Raw genomic sequence first — 16,027 nt, forward strand, 5'->3', positions numbered from 1 at the left:
AAAAAACGAAGCATGAACACATGTTATAGTGCACCCCACAAACACAATCAAGCCTTTGAAAAAATGCGTTTTACCACCCCTTTAACAGGAATCTATCAACTTAACACTGTAGTCCCCCTGTAGTCAATCCTCTTATCCCTTCAAACTTCCTTGAAAAAAAACTTGTCATGCCTTTAAAATAGCTTGAATGTAACTCTACACCCTAGCCTCATTTAGTATGCGCGGTTCTATGAATATGCAGTATACGCCTCCACTCACTCACTTAGCTCAGAGATCCACTCGTTGACGATCACAAGTTGATCTGATTGGTTACAAGCCAGTTTGTGACGTCAGAAACACCAGCGATTTCAAACCGTGTTTTTGAGACTGTCTTTGGTTCGCTGCAGTTTTATGGAGAAAATACTCAGCAATGCTGTCGACTTATGAATTTACACATGGTTTGTCTTAAAGCATATTAAAAACACCACGTAGACATATTAACAACTTCAAAAGCTTGATTTTCACCACAGTGGGACTTTAACATCTTGATTTGTCAAGCTGTCAAGAAGGCTCCAGCATCTGCCTAACCACACATACAAGCAATTTGGAAAATGAATGGATGTATTTGTCGATTTATTCCCACTCTTCCTTGTAAAAGAGCTCGGGATCGATCAAAAAGCCTGTCTACAGCCTGTCTACAAGTTTTTTCGAATGGATTTACATCTGGGATCTTACTCAGCCATTCTTCTTCTGAATCAAAGAACTAGATATGTGTTATGAAGCTGAAAGATGAATTCACATGCACCAGATGTTTTGGCCAAAAAGTTTGGCTTGGTTTCATCAAACCATTGGTTTTCCCAACATTTAGGTGGGCTTAGATCAGTGTTTCTCAACCCTGCTCCTGAAGGACCCCCAACACTGCATGTTTTCTTTGTCTCCCTAATCAAACACACCTGATTCAACTCATCAGCTCATTATCACATGGGGATATATATCAGGTGTGTTTGATTAGGGAGACAAAGAAAACGTGCAGTGTTGGGGGTCCTTCAGGAGCAGGGTTGAGAAACACTGGCTTCGGCCTAGTCCACATGGACACGGGTATTTTAATAACCAGAGTTTTTCCTCCTGTGTTTTAAAATAAAACCCTGTCCACACATGCTCGGTTTAAAAAAATGTCTGTCTACATGAAAATGCAAAAACACGCTATCAAGCGCTGTCAAGACGTACGCAGCGGCGCACAATCTGACGTCAAACACAGCGGATAAAAGCGCACACTCTGACGTCGCAAGGCAAACCCCCACTTTTACTGTCTACACGACAACACTGCAACCGGCGTTTCTGAATATCCTCTCCCTGGTTTTTCAAAAATGTTCGATTTCAGTGACCTGAGCTGCGTTTCCGTGTGGACTAACGGCCGAACCGCGTAAAAAAAGTCACGGATATAAAAATACCTGTGTCCGTGTGGACAAGGCCTTAGATGATGCTGTTGTCTTGCCATCCTACCCTATTTCCCAGTCAAAGAATACAGGTTATTGTTAACATGACCATACTTTCCTCTGCTTCTTTAATGTTGCTGTAAGTCTTTTGGCAGCCTCAATGATAACTTTAAATACTGCAGTGCAGTTCTTTTGGCCAACATTTCAGTAAGCAGTTCCTCAATACACTCCAACAAGCGTTTTCTTCTGCCCGCCGGTTATGGTTACTGAATGAACATAACCTGGACGTCCTTCACAAAGAAACTCCACACGTTGTTTCTCTTTAATGAAATGAGCTGCTAACCTCCACGTGATCTGCTGAGATCATCACACATTTCTGTAGATACGCCTCTTCCACAAGCACTTAAGTAATCCAACAAACATAAACAAAGACACTTACTATAACTCATATTTTATATCTAAAATTATAATAGTTATAAAAATAATGAAACGTCTTTTCTCTCTCTCTGCATTTCACCTTCACTCTAGATTGTGTACAAATCTAGCTTAAACTTAACTTGAATACTTTTGACTCTTTTGACAAATTGCTAGTGATATTCCACATATATACTGTATGTTGATATCTGCTAAATTAATACATCTAAATATATCTGAATGTAATAATCATAGTCTATATCAACATACCGATCCCAACTTTATATTAGGTGTCTTTAACTACTATGTACTAACATTTGAAATTAATAATTTGATACAATGCACTTATTTTTACATTGTACTTATAATAAAAAATGCCTGCATGTCTTTACAGCTATAATTAGTTTCTGTAATTACATCTATAATTACACTGTTGAGCTTTCCCTTACTCCTTAACCAACCCTTAAACCTTCCCATACCACCAAACCTGTGCCTAATCGTACCCGTATCCCACCTCAAAAGCAGCACAAGTGTTTTGCAATACAATATGAACACAATAATACTTATTTTTTTTATGCAAGTACATAGTAGTTAAGGACACCTAATATAAAGTATGACCAAAATACCATTGAAAACTATTACCACCTGATATAATCACTGTACCATGGTACAACCACAGTACTAATTTGTAAGTAAAAAGTTGATACTGAGGCCCCATCCACACTACTGCGTTTTAGTGTAGAAACGGAGAATTAAAACTAATAAGATCTCCGTCCACACCAGCGTTTTAGCCTGCGTATTAGAATTGATCTCCGTTCACATTAAAACGACTGAAAACACGGATCACGTGACCATTCACCTACACTGGGCGTGCGCGTGCTGGTATAAACAGGAAACGGATTGACTATTCCTCAGATTTCGCTGAAGTTGAGAAGTGCCGATCTGGACATTCGAAAGTTTTCGCACCATTTCTCAGGAACCACAGCTTCATTGATAAAATTATCCCACCATGCGCTGGTTCTTCCCGGCTTAACCCAAAACCGACGCTCCATGTACGGTCGATACCGCCGCTGCACACGGGAACTGTCACAGATCGCTCGAATAATAGCTTGCCTCCGGCGCATGTAGGCAGTTATAGCATTGTAAAATGCAGAATTTACTTGCACTAACGTAACTGGTAGTCCAGGCTGTTGTTGTATGTTTTCTTCCGTTGTATGACACCCAATCAGAGAGCCGAGCGTGAGCCTCTGCGTCATCGTTTCTAAAGTCCTCCGTTTTGACCTGTCTTCACTAAAATGCCCTCCGGAGATTCAAAACCCAAAACGGGGTCGGCAGTGTTTCTAAACTTCTCCGTTTTAGGTCTCCGTTTTTGCCGTTTTAGTCTGGACGGGAGGTGCAAACGTAGCAAAAGGTCTCCGTTTCTAAACTAAAACTTAGTAGTGTGGATGAGGCCTGATTTTAAAAGTGGTTCAACTCCAGCAGAGGTGACTTTCAAATATACTTGTATGATGATCAAGCATTAGCTTGGCCTTGTTTCTAAAAGAGTAGCTACCTTGGAGACCAACAGCTTTAGCTTTCTGGTGAAATAGCCCACCACAAGAGAACAAAGTTCGTTTGTTTCATATCAAATGCTGTTGAGGGACCACAATGGGTTTTTTGATCGCCAAAATAATTACAAAACTGCATACAAGCTAAATTTGCACTGAGGTACTAATGATTAGCTATATTGCATATCGAATTTCTTAAAGGGATAGTTCACACAAAAATGAAAATTCTGTCATTAATTACTCGCCCTCATGTCGTTCCAAAGCCGTAAAACTTTCATTCATTTTCAAAACACAAATGAAGATATTTTTGCTGAAACCTGAAAGTTTTCTGTCCCTGCATTGACAGCTACGCAACTATCACTTTGACGCTTCAAAAAGTTCATAAAGAGATCGTAAAACTAATCCATGTGAATTGAGTGGTTTAGTCCAAATTTTCTGAAGAGACTCGATCGCTTTTTAAAGGTCCCATATTGTATAACTTTCTAAAGTTTTATTTTAGGTTTTGATGTTCTTAAGAATAAATATTTGCGGTATTAGTAACAAAAACCATCAATATATGTTTACAGCACCTTTCTCAGGAGCTCTGCCAAGAACAGGTCGATTTTGGCCCGTCTGCTTAATATTCATGAGCCTCTCTTCTGATTGGCCTGTTGTTTTCTGAGTGACTCACCATTGGTGGGGGTGGAGACTGAAGGCGGAGACAGTAGTTCTGACATCACATTTATACGGAAGTCACAACAGCTCGTGAAAAGGCACAGCTAATTTATGCAGGCTGTGTGCATTTTTCTGTGGATCGACTGTTTTGAAACTTAAATGGTAGTTTCAACACCCCTAGACCTTTGTTATCATGAAAAAAGCCAGGAAATTTCAGTTTTGACAATATGGGCCCTTTAATTTAGACTTTTTATTCACATAGAAACATTGATCAGCGAACATAAACAGAAGCTCAACCAAACCTGCTTGACGCACGAAGAACAAACCTCATTGGTTCTTGGTGAAGCTCAAGCGTGATTGGTTTACCACAACTGATGTGTGAGTTGATGAATGTTTATATGTGAATAAAAGCCTAAATTCAATCATACTTGTTTCTGCATCATACGGGTGCTCATGAGTTGTGATTTAACAGTTAAGCTAATGTACCACAGCCGGTGTTCCTGGTCCAGGACTCTGGATGAAGAGACCGGCAGCAGCTGGGAAATGTTGAACAGAAGTTTCTCGGTTCCCGAGGGGTTTATATCTGAGCTGTGGATCTGGCTGATGGTTGTTCAGGAACACATTTCTGGGATAGGACGTCCCCTGTTACTCTGTTTTGGGACGGAGGCTGTGTGAATTTGCTAATCTTTTGTCATCTCAGTGGAATAGTTGGATGTTGGATGACTTCTTAGAGTCCTGTTTCATAAACCCCATTTAATGTAAAAGCATGTGATCATTTTATTAAAGTGTCAGTCAAAGTATCTCAACATGAGTTCAGATTTTTCCCATGTGATGGGACAGTTTAAGAAGAGAATCATCCAAAAATGTCATCTATACATCACTACCCACTTCCATTGTATGCAAAGGAGACATACTTCCTAACATTTCCCTTTGTGAAAATGAGTAAAATGATACAGGGATGAAATAACATTGTTGTGAGTTGGTGAGTAAATGATTCTGTTTTGGGAAACTGTTCCTTCAGTAACATTCTCTCAAAGATGACATCATCTGCACTGGCTGTAAGGAGCACTGATGGTCTCTGGCCGCTTTATTAAGTTGAAATGATGGATTGAGGAGAATGACTTGTATTGATTTTGGTGCTGTGCTGAGAAGCCACTGCGTTTCATCATTCTGTAGACAATAACAGATCAGCTTCCTCTAGCATCTGTGCTTTTCTTTCTTTTCTATCTGACAGCGGGAGAATATAAATATATAAAAACTTCATTCGTGATATGTGACTCATGATTTGGTATTAAGATCTAGATCAGATGATCTGAATACAACTGAGACACTGCAGTGTTTACACCTGGGACAAAAAACAAACATAAAAAATATGGTTGCAACTGAAGTTTTTCAGATTTACCTCACAGTTTACAGTAAAAAAACAACAACTATATTTCATTAACTAAAATAGTGTTAATATACCAAATTGCTAAAATCAGTTTTGTTACCTTTTGTCAACCTCCTTATCAAGGTGCTAAAGAGAAAACCACACAAAAAAATCAAAGTTCATCACAAGTATTTCCACAAGCTAAATCACTACAAATATAAATATTAAGGTACATACTATTAAATATACACACAAATACAAAACACATTCAACAATATAAGAAGTAACATAAAACGCTAATGTACATAACTGATAAGAAAAATGTCAATTTTTGTTTTTTTTCACTGTAAATTATACAAAAAATATGTTTAACAGTATTTTTCTGTTAATTTACATTTAAATGTCTTATTAGACCAATTACAGTTTCTGACCGTTTGAGGTAAGGAAACTTAACAGGTTTTTACTGTAGCATTTTTTACAGTCACTTACCATTAAAATTGCGATCTGACTTGTAATCAGATTTCAAGGAGAGGATCTCTGATTTCTTGACATTGTTCAGAAAGTAAGTCACTGTTATTGCAGATTGATAAAGCACAAAAAAGAAAACTGTTCGGTGAATAATTTCTAAATATCAAAATCAATTCCAAATATAGCTGAATTTAAATGCAAGCACAAAGTCAATGTTTTGAGCATAATTAGTATGTGTGCTTTATATGATCTACGTCTGCCTGTCGTTCCTGCCAAACCAAATACTGCAAGCTGTCCTTCCAGCCAGCACAACTAATCCTCTGCAGATGATCCAGAATACGGCAGCGGATCTGATCTCCAATAAACCAAAGAGCGACATGTTTCACCTCTCTCGTGCTGTGTCCCAATTCACTAGTGCTTAGCATAAGTGAACACACCCATGCTAAAGTTGACTAAAAAGAGGAATAAAAAATCATCTTTTGGAAATTGATCTTAATGCCTTAATTTAAAAAATGAGGAAAAATCCAACCTTTAAGGACACCAATTTTCTTTGTGAATGAATAATGTATCGTAAATAAATAAATGTTCTTCCTTAAAATACAGGTTGCGTAAATCAGGACACCCCTATGTTAAATTCCCATAGAGACAGCAGATTTTTATTTTTAAAGGCCAGTTGTTTCATGGATCCAGGATATTATGCATCCTGATAAAGTTCCCTTGGCCTTTGGAATTAAAATATCCCACATCATTACATTCCCTTCATCATACCTAGAGATTGGCATGGTGTTATTTCAGTTAGCCTAATAGCTGGTGTGATTTGCATTGAGAGATGATCTAATCTAAAGAAACTTTTTTTTCACTGTAAAGATCGTTTTGTGGAATGGAAAGTTTCCATGGATGTTAAAGGTTCTTCATGGAGACATAAATGCCAATAAAGAACCTTTGAAGAGCTAATAAATGAACTAATGTCATCAAATGGCAGCTTTTTGTAAACTAAATGCCATTTAATTTTAGTCATTTGAATTGTTTTAGATTTAGTCTAGTTTGTCGACTAAATATATTATTATTAACAGTAGTATTCAGGTACTATACCAACAGAAATTTAATAAAGTAATCAAATGTAAAATAACAGTGCATGGTCTTCCTTGTAAAATTCCTTATTAACGTTTCTAAAGTTATTAAGTCAAGAGCAGTGAGCGAATTTCTCTTTATCTTTTGTTGTTTGAATTAACATTAAAGACCTAGACAGCGGCAGATTTAGGCTACTGTCACTTTAAGAACTAATGCACGCATCCACATATGTTTTTTACCAACTGTTTATTTTCACTTAAGACAAAACCGACTAAGCGAATTCTCACCAAAACACAATATATAGTTTGTACAATACAAAAATCATTAGAATGCCCTCACAAAATATGGAAACCCAATGTGTATGTGTGTGTATGTGTGTGTGTCTGTGTATAGACCTCAGTTAGCATTGTTATGACATGTGAAAAGTGTATAAATGCACAGTTGGGGTCTTAAGATGGCTTTCATTAAAAATGGATGATACCCATATCTCTATCCAGTCCTGGCAGTTCTTGAAAACAGTTGATGAGACAAATAAACAAATGAAATCTTTTATTTTCTTTCTGCTTCTTTGCACTACACTAGGATTATTATTCTTCGCTTCACCAAACCCCATAAACATTTGCACACTACAATATTAATCTCTGTCTCTGTCTCTGTCCCTGCAGAAATGCGATTGTCTTCTGAGTCTGAAAGCAAATTCTCTGGAGCAAAAAGCAAGAGTGTGTCAGTGTTTGAGCGAGAACATCAATACACAGCTTCAGCTGCACGGAAGACAGATTTTCTGCCCATCTCAGCAGGTACAGTACATGCTTCATGTTTCTCTGGACATTATCAGGGCTCAGCGATGAGGATGTGATAGAGTTTTAGGCCATTTGCCCCATCATTCATGTTCTTATCATATTTTACATTTGTTGATCATGTACGGTGCGGGATTTGGAGCCAGATCAGCACATTTACAAAACAAAATTCATATATGCACAGTACAATTCAAATTCACAAAACCTGATTCCTAAATTCAAAACATGATTCATAAATACACTAGTAAAAGCATAAATATTTCCTCCAAATGCTAACACGAATGCATATTACCTAAATAAGTGTAAAATGTTTACACAAATATGTATATTTATCAAGTTCTTGAATTAATTTCCATCACACATTTATGAATGATGTTACTTTATTTATGGATCGTTGAATCTGCATTTGCAAATCGTCACACGTGCGTGGACTGCTTTGAATTTGTGTGGTATTTTTGAGAGCTTCCTGACAGGTTAAGATTCATAAGTATCTTTTTTTGGAGGATGTTCTGTTTAGCCAATTGCAGTGAGCTTTAAAGCCACCAATCAAAACGCTCCTAACTGAACAGACTCAAGAAGCTCAAGGAGGGAAGGAAGGTCCCAAAAATACTGCACACAAATTTAAAGCGGTCCACGCACGTGTGACGATCCATAAATACATGTAACATCATTCATAAATGTGTGATGCTAAATTAATACTTGATATATAGCCTACATATTTGTGTAAATATTTTACATTTATTTAGGTAAGATGCATTTGGTGAAAATATTTATGCTTTTACTTGTGCATTTATGAATCATGTTTTGAATTTACAAATCGAATTTTGTAAATGTGAATTGTGCTGTGCATTTATGAATTTTGTTTTGTAAATGTATTATTTTTGAGGCTGATCTGGCTCCATACGGGACGATTATCCAAACTCTTTACGAGTGAAGGTTCTTACCTCTTCAGGCATTTTCACACACTCCACGACTCAAAGATTACTGCCAACATACTGAAAACTGCAAGAAAATTGCTCTGAATCACTGACATCTGCCAAGTCAGATCAAGTGACCTTTATTTATATAGTGCTACAATACAGATGGTTTTAAAGCAGCTTCATAGTAATACACAGAAAAATAACATAATGAATGATGCACATTTTATAAAATATGAGACAAATTCTACTGTAAAGCACATCTAGAGAAGACAATAGTGTCATTATTCAACTCAAGTCAGTTCTATGTAGGTTCAGTTCATTTCAATTACTGTGTAAAATAAATCAGTTATAAAATGAGGTAAATTCTACTGTAAAGCCCATCTACAGAAGACAATAGCGTCATTATTCAGCTCAAGTCAGTTCAGTAACAGTGTCAGAATTCATCAATTATGAAACTAATTTGATTCAGCTATAAAGCAGCTCTGCAGAAGACAAAACTGTCTGTCCATATTCAGACGTCACAGTCTGTGGCACAAGAATTTTGCATGAACAAACTGGGAGATAATCTCATTCTGGATTGCGTCGCTCATCCAATCATCTTTCACCCACTCTCTTTCCAGATTCTAGGTACAGTATGTAGCAACATAAGCTTGTACAGCATCAACAACAACCACTTTAATTTTGCTCTGTTTATCACACAAAGTGATGGTGTTGCTTCAGAAGATTTGGATTAAACCACTGTCCCTTTTTGGAGATGTATGATGTCACACCAACATGGTTAATGATAAACGTTCACTTTTGAAGAGAACAAGTGAGAGCATGTTTTGATACTAGATCTGTTTGTAGAGACAGGTGTGTGTAAAGGCCAATATTGGGCCGTCTGTGAGCGTCTGTCAGGTTACATTTTGTGGTGTGTTCCTCATGTTGTCTATAGTTCAACCTTTTCAGCATGTTGAATTGCCGTTGGTGAGAGAGATCATTCTGATTGGCTGTTCAGTTTAGCAAACGAGTCAGTGCACGAGAATTAAAGTGAGCAACGATGTCAAGACAGCACAGATCTTCGACATCGGTAACACTTTACAATAAGGGTCATTAGTTAACAACCTTAGTTAACATGAACTAAGAATTAACACTTCTTCAGCATTTATTAATCTTAGTTAATATTAATTTCAACTTGAACTAATACGTTATTAAAATCAAAAGTTGTATTTGTTAACATTCGTGTAGCACTGTGAACTAACATGAACAAACAATGAACAGCTGTATTTTTATTAACTAACATTAACATAGATTATTAAATACTGTAACAATAAGCTGTAACAATTGCTCATTGTTAGTTCATGTTAGTTAATACATTAATTACTGTTAACTAATGAACCTTATTGTAAAGTATTTATTCCAAGTATTCCAATACGCAAATATTTTCATAACAACATGAGCCTCCTGGAATGAAGAAAGTGATCAGCATGATTGATACTCAAAATGTTTAGCTAGCACTGCTTTGTTTACGGTGTGTATATCTGCAGTTCATCTTTTGAATAACAAATATAGACTATGGTTATCTGCTGACATAAGGAGCTTTTGCACGTGTTTTGGCGTGTTCGCACCGCAGGAGCTGGGAATAATTTTAGTTCTAGGAACTCTTTCGGTAGCCTGGTCCCACCAGACTCTCGTACATTCAATTCATTTGTACATGGAGTCTGACACCGCTCCATTGACAAGCGTTAACTTCCTTTTAGGCGGGTACTCTTTTGAAGTCTAAAACTATTGGATCTGACCAGAGTCACTCTGGATCTGCTTTAACCAATCGCTAACGTTTGGTCGTGAGTGACGTCTGTCATGTCGAACCCCGTGGGGAGGAGCGCCACAACATAATGGCCACCAACAAAACCAAGCAAAGATTGTTCTTGCTCCGGGTTTAACTTCTTGATATTCGGCAGCGTTGCCACAACGGACCGAATGGCTTCGCTCGCATCTTTCTCCGCTGCCATTACTGAACTACAACTCAAAATAACACATGATATCAACGTCATCGTTCTCAGCCACTCCCTCTGTTCGCTGATGGCCCAGTAAAAAATTTACCAGAGAAAACCAAAGACTACTGCACAATCCCAGACGTAGTACTGAAGGACAATGAAAATTGAGCGGAAGTACGTAGGAGGGCGGAGCCAGGCTACTCTTTTGGAGGAACTAATTTAGCTTCTACTTCTCAGTCGGTCTAAACCACCACTATAGGAACTATCCGTGATGTTAGTGTACGCTGATTGGCCGAACGCACTCGAAACACCAGCAATCGCCTTTTTAAAAAAAGCTGTGTATACACACAGATTATATTTACTCCAGAAACGAACTATACGAACATGGAAAACAGTGATAGATGGGCCTCTCAAACATTTCGCTAAGGAGAAAATGCAACGTGACTTTGAGGGGACCAAGAGAAACATGATTATGTATTTCTGCTCAACTACAAACACTGAGCATCAACCACACGGCAAATGCTAGTACTTTTTCTTTGTATAACAGTTCTATCCAATAGCGTATCAAACAGGACTGTTAGATAGATTGTAAACTAATGAACACGGAGAATGCGAGCACTGTTTGTTTGCTCAGGCTCTGCCGTTCTCAGCGGCGTCAAAATAAAAGTCACAACAACAAGAGTTGAGTTCCTGCTGGCGGTGCGAATGCAAACAGAAAATGTTCCTAGGGGAACATCTAGTTCTCTGGGAACCATCCTGGTGGCTAGTTCCTAACGAAGTCCAAGTACCCGATGCGAAAGCCCCTAGACAATTACTTCTTTATACGCAGGCGCAGAACACACATGCTAGTTGCCAGTCAGCTGTAGTTTTTGCGGTGTGTTTAAATGCACCTTTGTCTTTCGTTGCCGCTAGTTCTTTGACATCAGCTTGTGTGTCACTGCCTTAATGGGGTAAATGATCCTTCCGGTTGATACCCGTATGCCTGGTTATTTTGCTCTGTGTTCTACAGTATGTTTCAGCCAGCAAAATATTGAAATATATGGTTGGAAGTCTGAGATATCTAGTATAATATTCCACATAGATTGGAACACAGAATTAGTCCAATAGGCTTTCATTCAGATCTCACACCTGCTATTATTTATCTCTCTGCTCTCCATTCACATGAAAGAGAAGGTGTGTGTTGATCACAGATGCTTTTATCAGCCTTTGAATCAGCTTTCACTCTTTTTCATTAATTTTTTCCTCTTCTCTTTTGCTTTATGCCTCTCTTCACCTTTGTTTCCCATCGTTCTGTCTGTCTGTCTGTCTGTCTGTCTGTCTGTCTGTTTGTTTGTTCCGGTCGTGTCTTTCACTGCAGCTGTGCCATGTGCCAGATCCGTTTAAATGTCTGTGTGTGTGTGTGTATGTGTGTGTGAGTGTGTTTGTCTTGGATATGAATTAGGGCCACGGTTCTCAAATTGACCCAAATTAGGTTGCAAGTTTTGTCATATAGAGTCACAGACAGCAGGGAAAAAGCAATGCAAAAAGTAAATAAAAAAGTAAGCTAGCCATATAATCTATACCAAATAAACTGACCAATCAACTTTTCAAAGTGAGAGTGAAAAACGTCCCAAACATTTTGCCATTAACGTCAAAAGATGTGCATCCAATCAAACTGCATCCGTCACTGATCACAGATTATTCACAGTTGTGCGATGTCCTCTCATTCTTTGAAAACTATGTACAAACATACACAATGAGAAAACTCATGCTACATTTTTACATTATATTTGTGTTCAACAACAAGAAACATAAAGCACAATTAGCACAGCCTTTGCAGATCCAAGATCCGTTGTAACCCACTGCCTTTCTTGCTTTACGATGAAGTCCGGGTTGTAAAACCCTGATTTCATCTCGGCTGGAGGGACTGGATTCTGACCTCCGGCAAATTACTACCCCCCTAGTACTTGTAGGTTTAGGATTAGTTGTGGTGGAGGGGTTAGGATTAGGCAATCAGGTACTGACTTCAACGAGGGGGGTAATAATTTGGCAGGGAGTACAAATTCGGCACAGCAACGGCTTTTCAGTGGTCAGAATTAATGGTAAATATGATCAAAAATGGCTGTAAAAAATAAATCTGCATTGTTTATCCTTTTGATCTTTCATTAAAAAACATTGCAAAAATCTAACCTTTCATTTAAGTAAAAGAATTGAAAGTGGGGGGTAATTATGAAATAAATGCTTTTCTCTAAAACACGCTGGCCATAACTATTGGCTCCCTGTTATTAAATACTTTTTGCAACCTCCTTTTGCCAAGATAACAGCTCTGAGTTTTCTTCGATAACGATAAGATGCTGCAGATTCACAAGTTCATGTTGGCGCTGCTTCTCTTCAGTTCAGCCCACTCATTTTCTATAGGGTTCAGTTCAGGGGACTGGGATGGTCATGGCAGAAGCTTCATTTTGTGCTCAGTTACCCATTTTTGTGTTGGTTTTGATGTTTGTTTGGACCGTTGTCCTGATGGAAGATCCAACCACGGCCCATTATATCTGACTAGCAGAGGCAGTCAGGTTTTGATTTTTTATCTGTTGGTATTTGCTAGAATCCATAATACCATGTATCTGAACAAGATGTCCAGGACCTCCAGCAAAAAAATATCCCCACAACATATAAGGTCCAGCAGTATATTTAACCGTATGCAGGTGGTACTTTTTATCCCTGTTTGCACCAAACACATCTGGTGGGTTTGCTGCCAAAAAGCCCTTTTTTAGTTTCATCTGACCACAGAAACCACTCCCTTCTGAAGATCCAGTCGTGTCTGAGAACTGAATATACTGGAGGTTTTTTTGGAGGAGCGAGGAGGATTTTTCTTGAAAGCCCCCCAAACAACATGTGGTGATGTAGGGGTTGTTTTTATATATTTTTTATACTTTCGGACCTCCAAGACTCAACTAATCTCTGCAATTCTATATCTGTGATCCTTGAAGAGTCTTTAGGCACTAAAACTCTCCTGCTCGCCACGCATTAAGACAATATAGACACACGTCGTCTTCCTGACAGATTCGTAACATCTTTAGTTGATTGGAACTTAATTATTGCCCTGAAGGTCAAAATTGGGATTTTCAATTCTTTACCTATTTTCTTACAGCCACTTTCTATTTTGTGATGCTCAACAACCTTTTGATGCAGATCAGAATTATATTCTTTGGTTTTACTCATTGTGATGGATGATAAAGGGAATTTGGCCTTTATGTTTCCTCATATTTAAACTCCTGTGAAACAAGAAGTCATAGCTTGACAATTTCATGTTCCTAGTCACCCTGGTGTGCTAAAAAAAGGTAAATATTAGTGGGAATGTACTTCAGAGATATTTTACTCTTTTTTTTTTTTTTATTCTACAGGTGCCAATAATTGTGGCCAACATGTTTTGGAGAAAAACATTTATTTCATAATATGATTTCCCCCTCACTTTCAAATCTTTTACATCAATGAAAGGTTTGATTTTTGCAAATTTTTTGAATGAAAGATCAAAAACAAAAACAATGCAGATTTACTTTTTAAGCCATTTTTGATCATATTTACCACGGGTGCCATTAATTCTGACCACAACTGTATTGTGTCCTTCTATATGTGCAATCACGGCATGCAGGACAGAAGTGTGTTTGCCTGCCACCGAACCAATATTTGTTTATTTTATTATTAAACTTTGTGAACGTTAAAAAATAAATAAATAAACAAGTACAAAATGAAAGTAAAGGCGTCGTTCTCTCATGGCCCTCGGCCTCGTCGTGCTCGCCACACCTATAGATTGTATTGTTATATATTTTATTGACAACTCATCAATTAAATATTTTTATGGCGGGCTGCACCATCTCCCCATTGTCCTTCACAAAAACAATGGAGATTATTTTTAGAGCCTAGAAATGGGTCGTGGGAGGAAAACGACTACAATGTAATCAGAGGTTACCACCAATTCGAGCCTATATGGACGATCTAACAACACTCACAACAACTGTCCCCTGCACCAAGAGATTGCTGGAGAAACTACATCAAAATATAATATGGGCGAGGATGAAAGTTAAAGCCTAATAAGTGCAGAAGCATCTCCATCGTGAAAGGCCAAGTCACAGACCAAAGGCGTCTCAGCCTGTCCCAACTGTCTCAGAAATGCCAGTAAAGAGCTTGGGGAGATGGTATGATGCGAAGCTCAAAGACACCTAGCAGTTTGAACAACTTAAAAATGATACCAGCATGTACACTGAGCGCATCAACAAGAACTTGTTGGCAGGAAAACTCAAGTTATGGTCCTTTCAGTTTGGCATACTACCAAGACTCTTGTGGCCGTTACCCGTGTATGAGATCCCCATCACCAAGGCTGAAAAGTTGGAACGGCTATTAAGCACACAGCTGAAGCAGTGGCTTGGAGTTTCACGTTGTTTAAGTTCCGTCTGACTTTATGGACATGGCAAGTTGGAATTAGCAATCACAGGGCTTGTGGAAGAGTTCAAATGCACCAAAGCAAGGCTTGTCATGACCCTAACTGAATCTGAGGATGCAGTCATTCGAACAGCGGCCCCCCGGTTAGTAGCGGGAAGAAAGAGGACTCCATCAGAAGCTGTTCAGTGTGCAAAGTCTGCGCTTCACTTCAGAGATGTGGATGGATAAGTACAACATGGGAGGGCAGGGTTCGGACTCATCCCAAAAACTCCTCTGTGGCATAAAGCAACATCAGTGCAGAAGAGACAGCTAGTGGTAGAAGAAGTCAGGAGACAGGAGGAGGGAGAGCAACATGCCAAAGCCGTCTCAATGACCAAGCAAGTAAGATGGACCAACTGGGAGGGTCTGGAGAAGAAAAAGCTCATCTGGCGTGACATCTGGCAGATGGAGGGAGCGCGGCTGAGTTTTCAGTTCAGTTCAGTTCAGTTTATTTATTTTGTCATTGTTACAGAACAACGAAAAGTTGTTAGAGCAAAAAACAGACAGACAGGCATATAGTTTTAAGTTGTTCACCCATTTACCTTATGAGTATGTGTCCTCATAAATTAAATTAAATTACCCATGACTTTGTACCTAATTTTAACCCCCCATAAATACAATACATACATAAAAAATTAAAGTGCTATGTCCAGTAAAGTACATAATGCAATTAATAAATCTAGTAAAGGTAGGGCTGTTGGAGTGTTTTTGCAGCAATGCAAAGTCCAAATCACAGGTAGTGAGGTGTGCGGACAGAAACATTATGTCACAGAGGGATGTCCAATGGGGAGTGGGAGAGTAGACTTCTCATTAAGCAGCCTAACTGCATGGGGGTAAAGACTGTTGGCTAACCTGCTGGTTTTGGCCCTGATGGACCTATATCTTCTCCCCGAAGGCAGTAGTTGGAAGAGGTGATGTGCTGGATGTAGATGGTCCTGGAG

The 16,027-nt window shown here is 38.5% G+C and overlaps 1 protein-coding gene and 1 long non-coding RNA gene across 5 annotated transcripts in view; one reads left to right on the forward strand and one right to left on the reverse strand.

Moving 5' to 3' along the window:
* Positions 1 to 16,027, forward strand: part of rgs3a (regulator of G protein signaling 3a) — a 201,527-nt gene that overhangs the window by 81,564 nt on the left and 103,936 nt on the right. For all 4 annotated transcript variants that reach the window (XM_077206789.1, XM_077206790.1, XM_077206791.1 and 1 more), the window contains one exon: positions 7,604 to 7,735. In XM_077206789.1, the coding sequence (XP_077062904.1) occupies positions 7,604 to 7,735 (132 nt within the window). The remainder of the gene's footprint in view (positions 1 to 7,603; positions 7,736 to 16,027) is intronic.
* LOC143715133 (uncharacterized) overlaps positions 1 to 16,027 on the reverse strand; it is a 251,763-nt gene that overhangs the window by 34,146 nt on the left and 201,590 nt on the right. The window lies entirely within an intron of this gene.

Source organism: Siphateles boraxobius, unplaced genomic scaffold (genome assembly GCF_051911475.1).
Source record: "Siphateles boraxobius isolate OS27281-9 unplaced genomic scaffold, OSU_SipBor_1 56, whole genome shotgun sequence".
Lineage (NCBI taxonomy): Eukaryota > Metazoa > Chordata > Actinopteri > Cypriniformes > Leuciscidae > Siphateles > Siphateles boraxobius.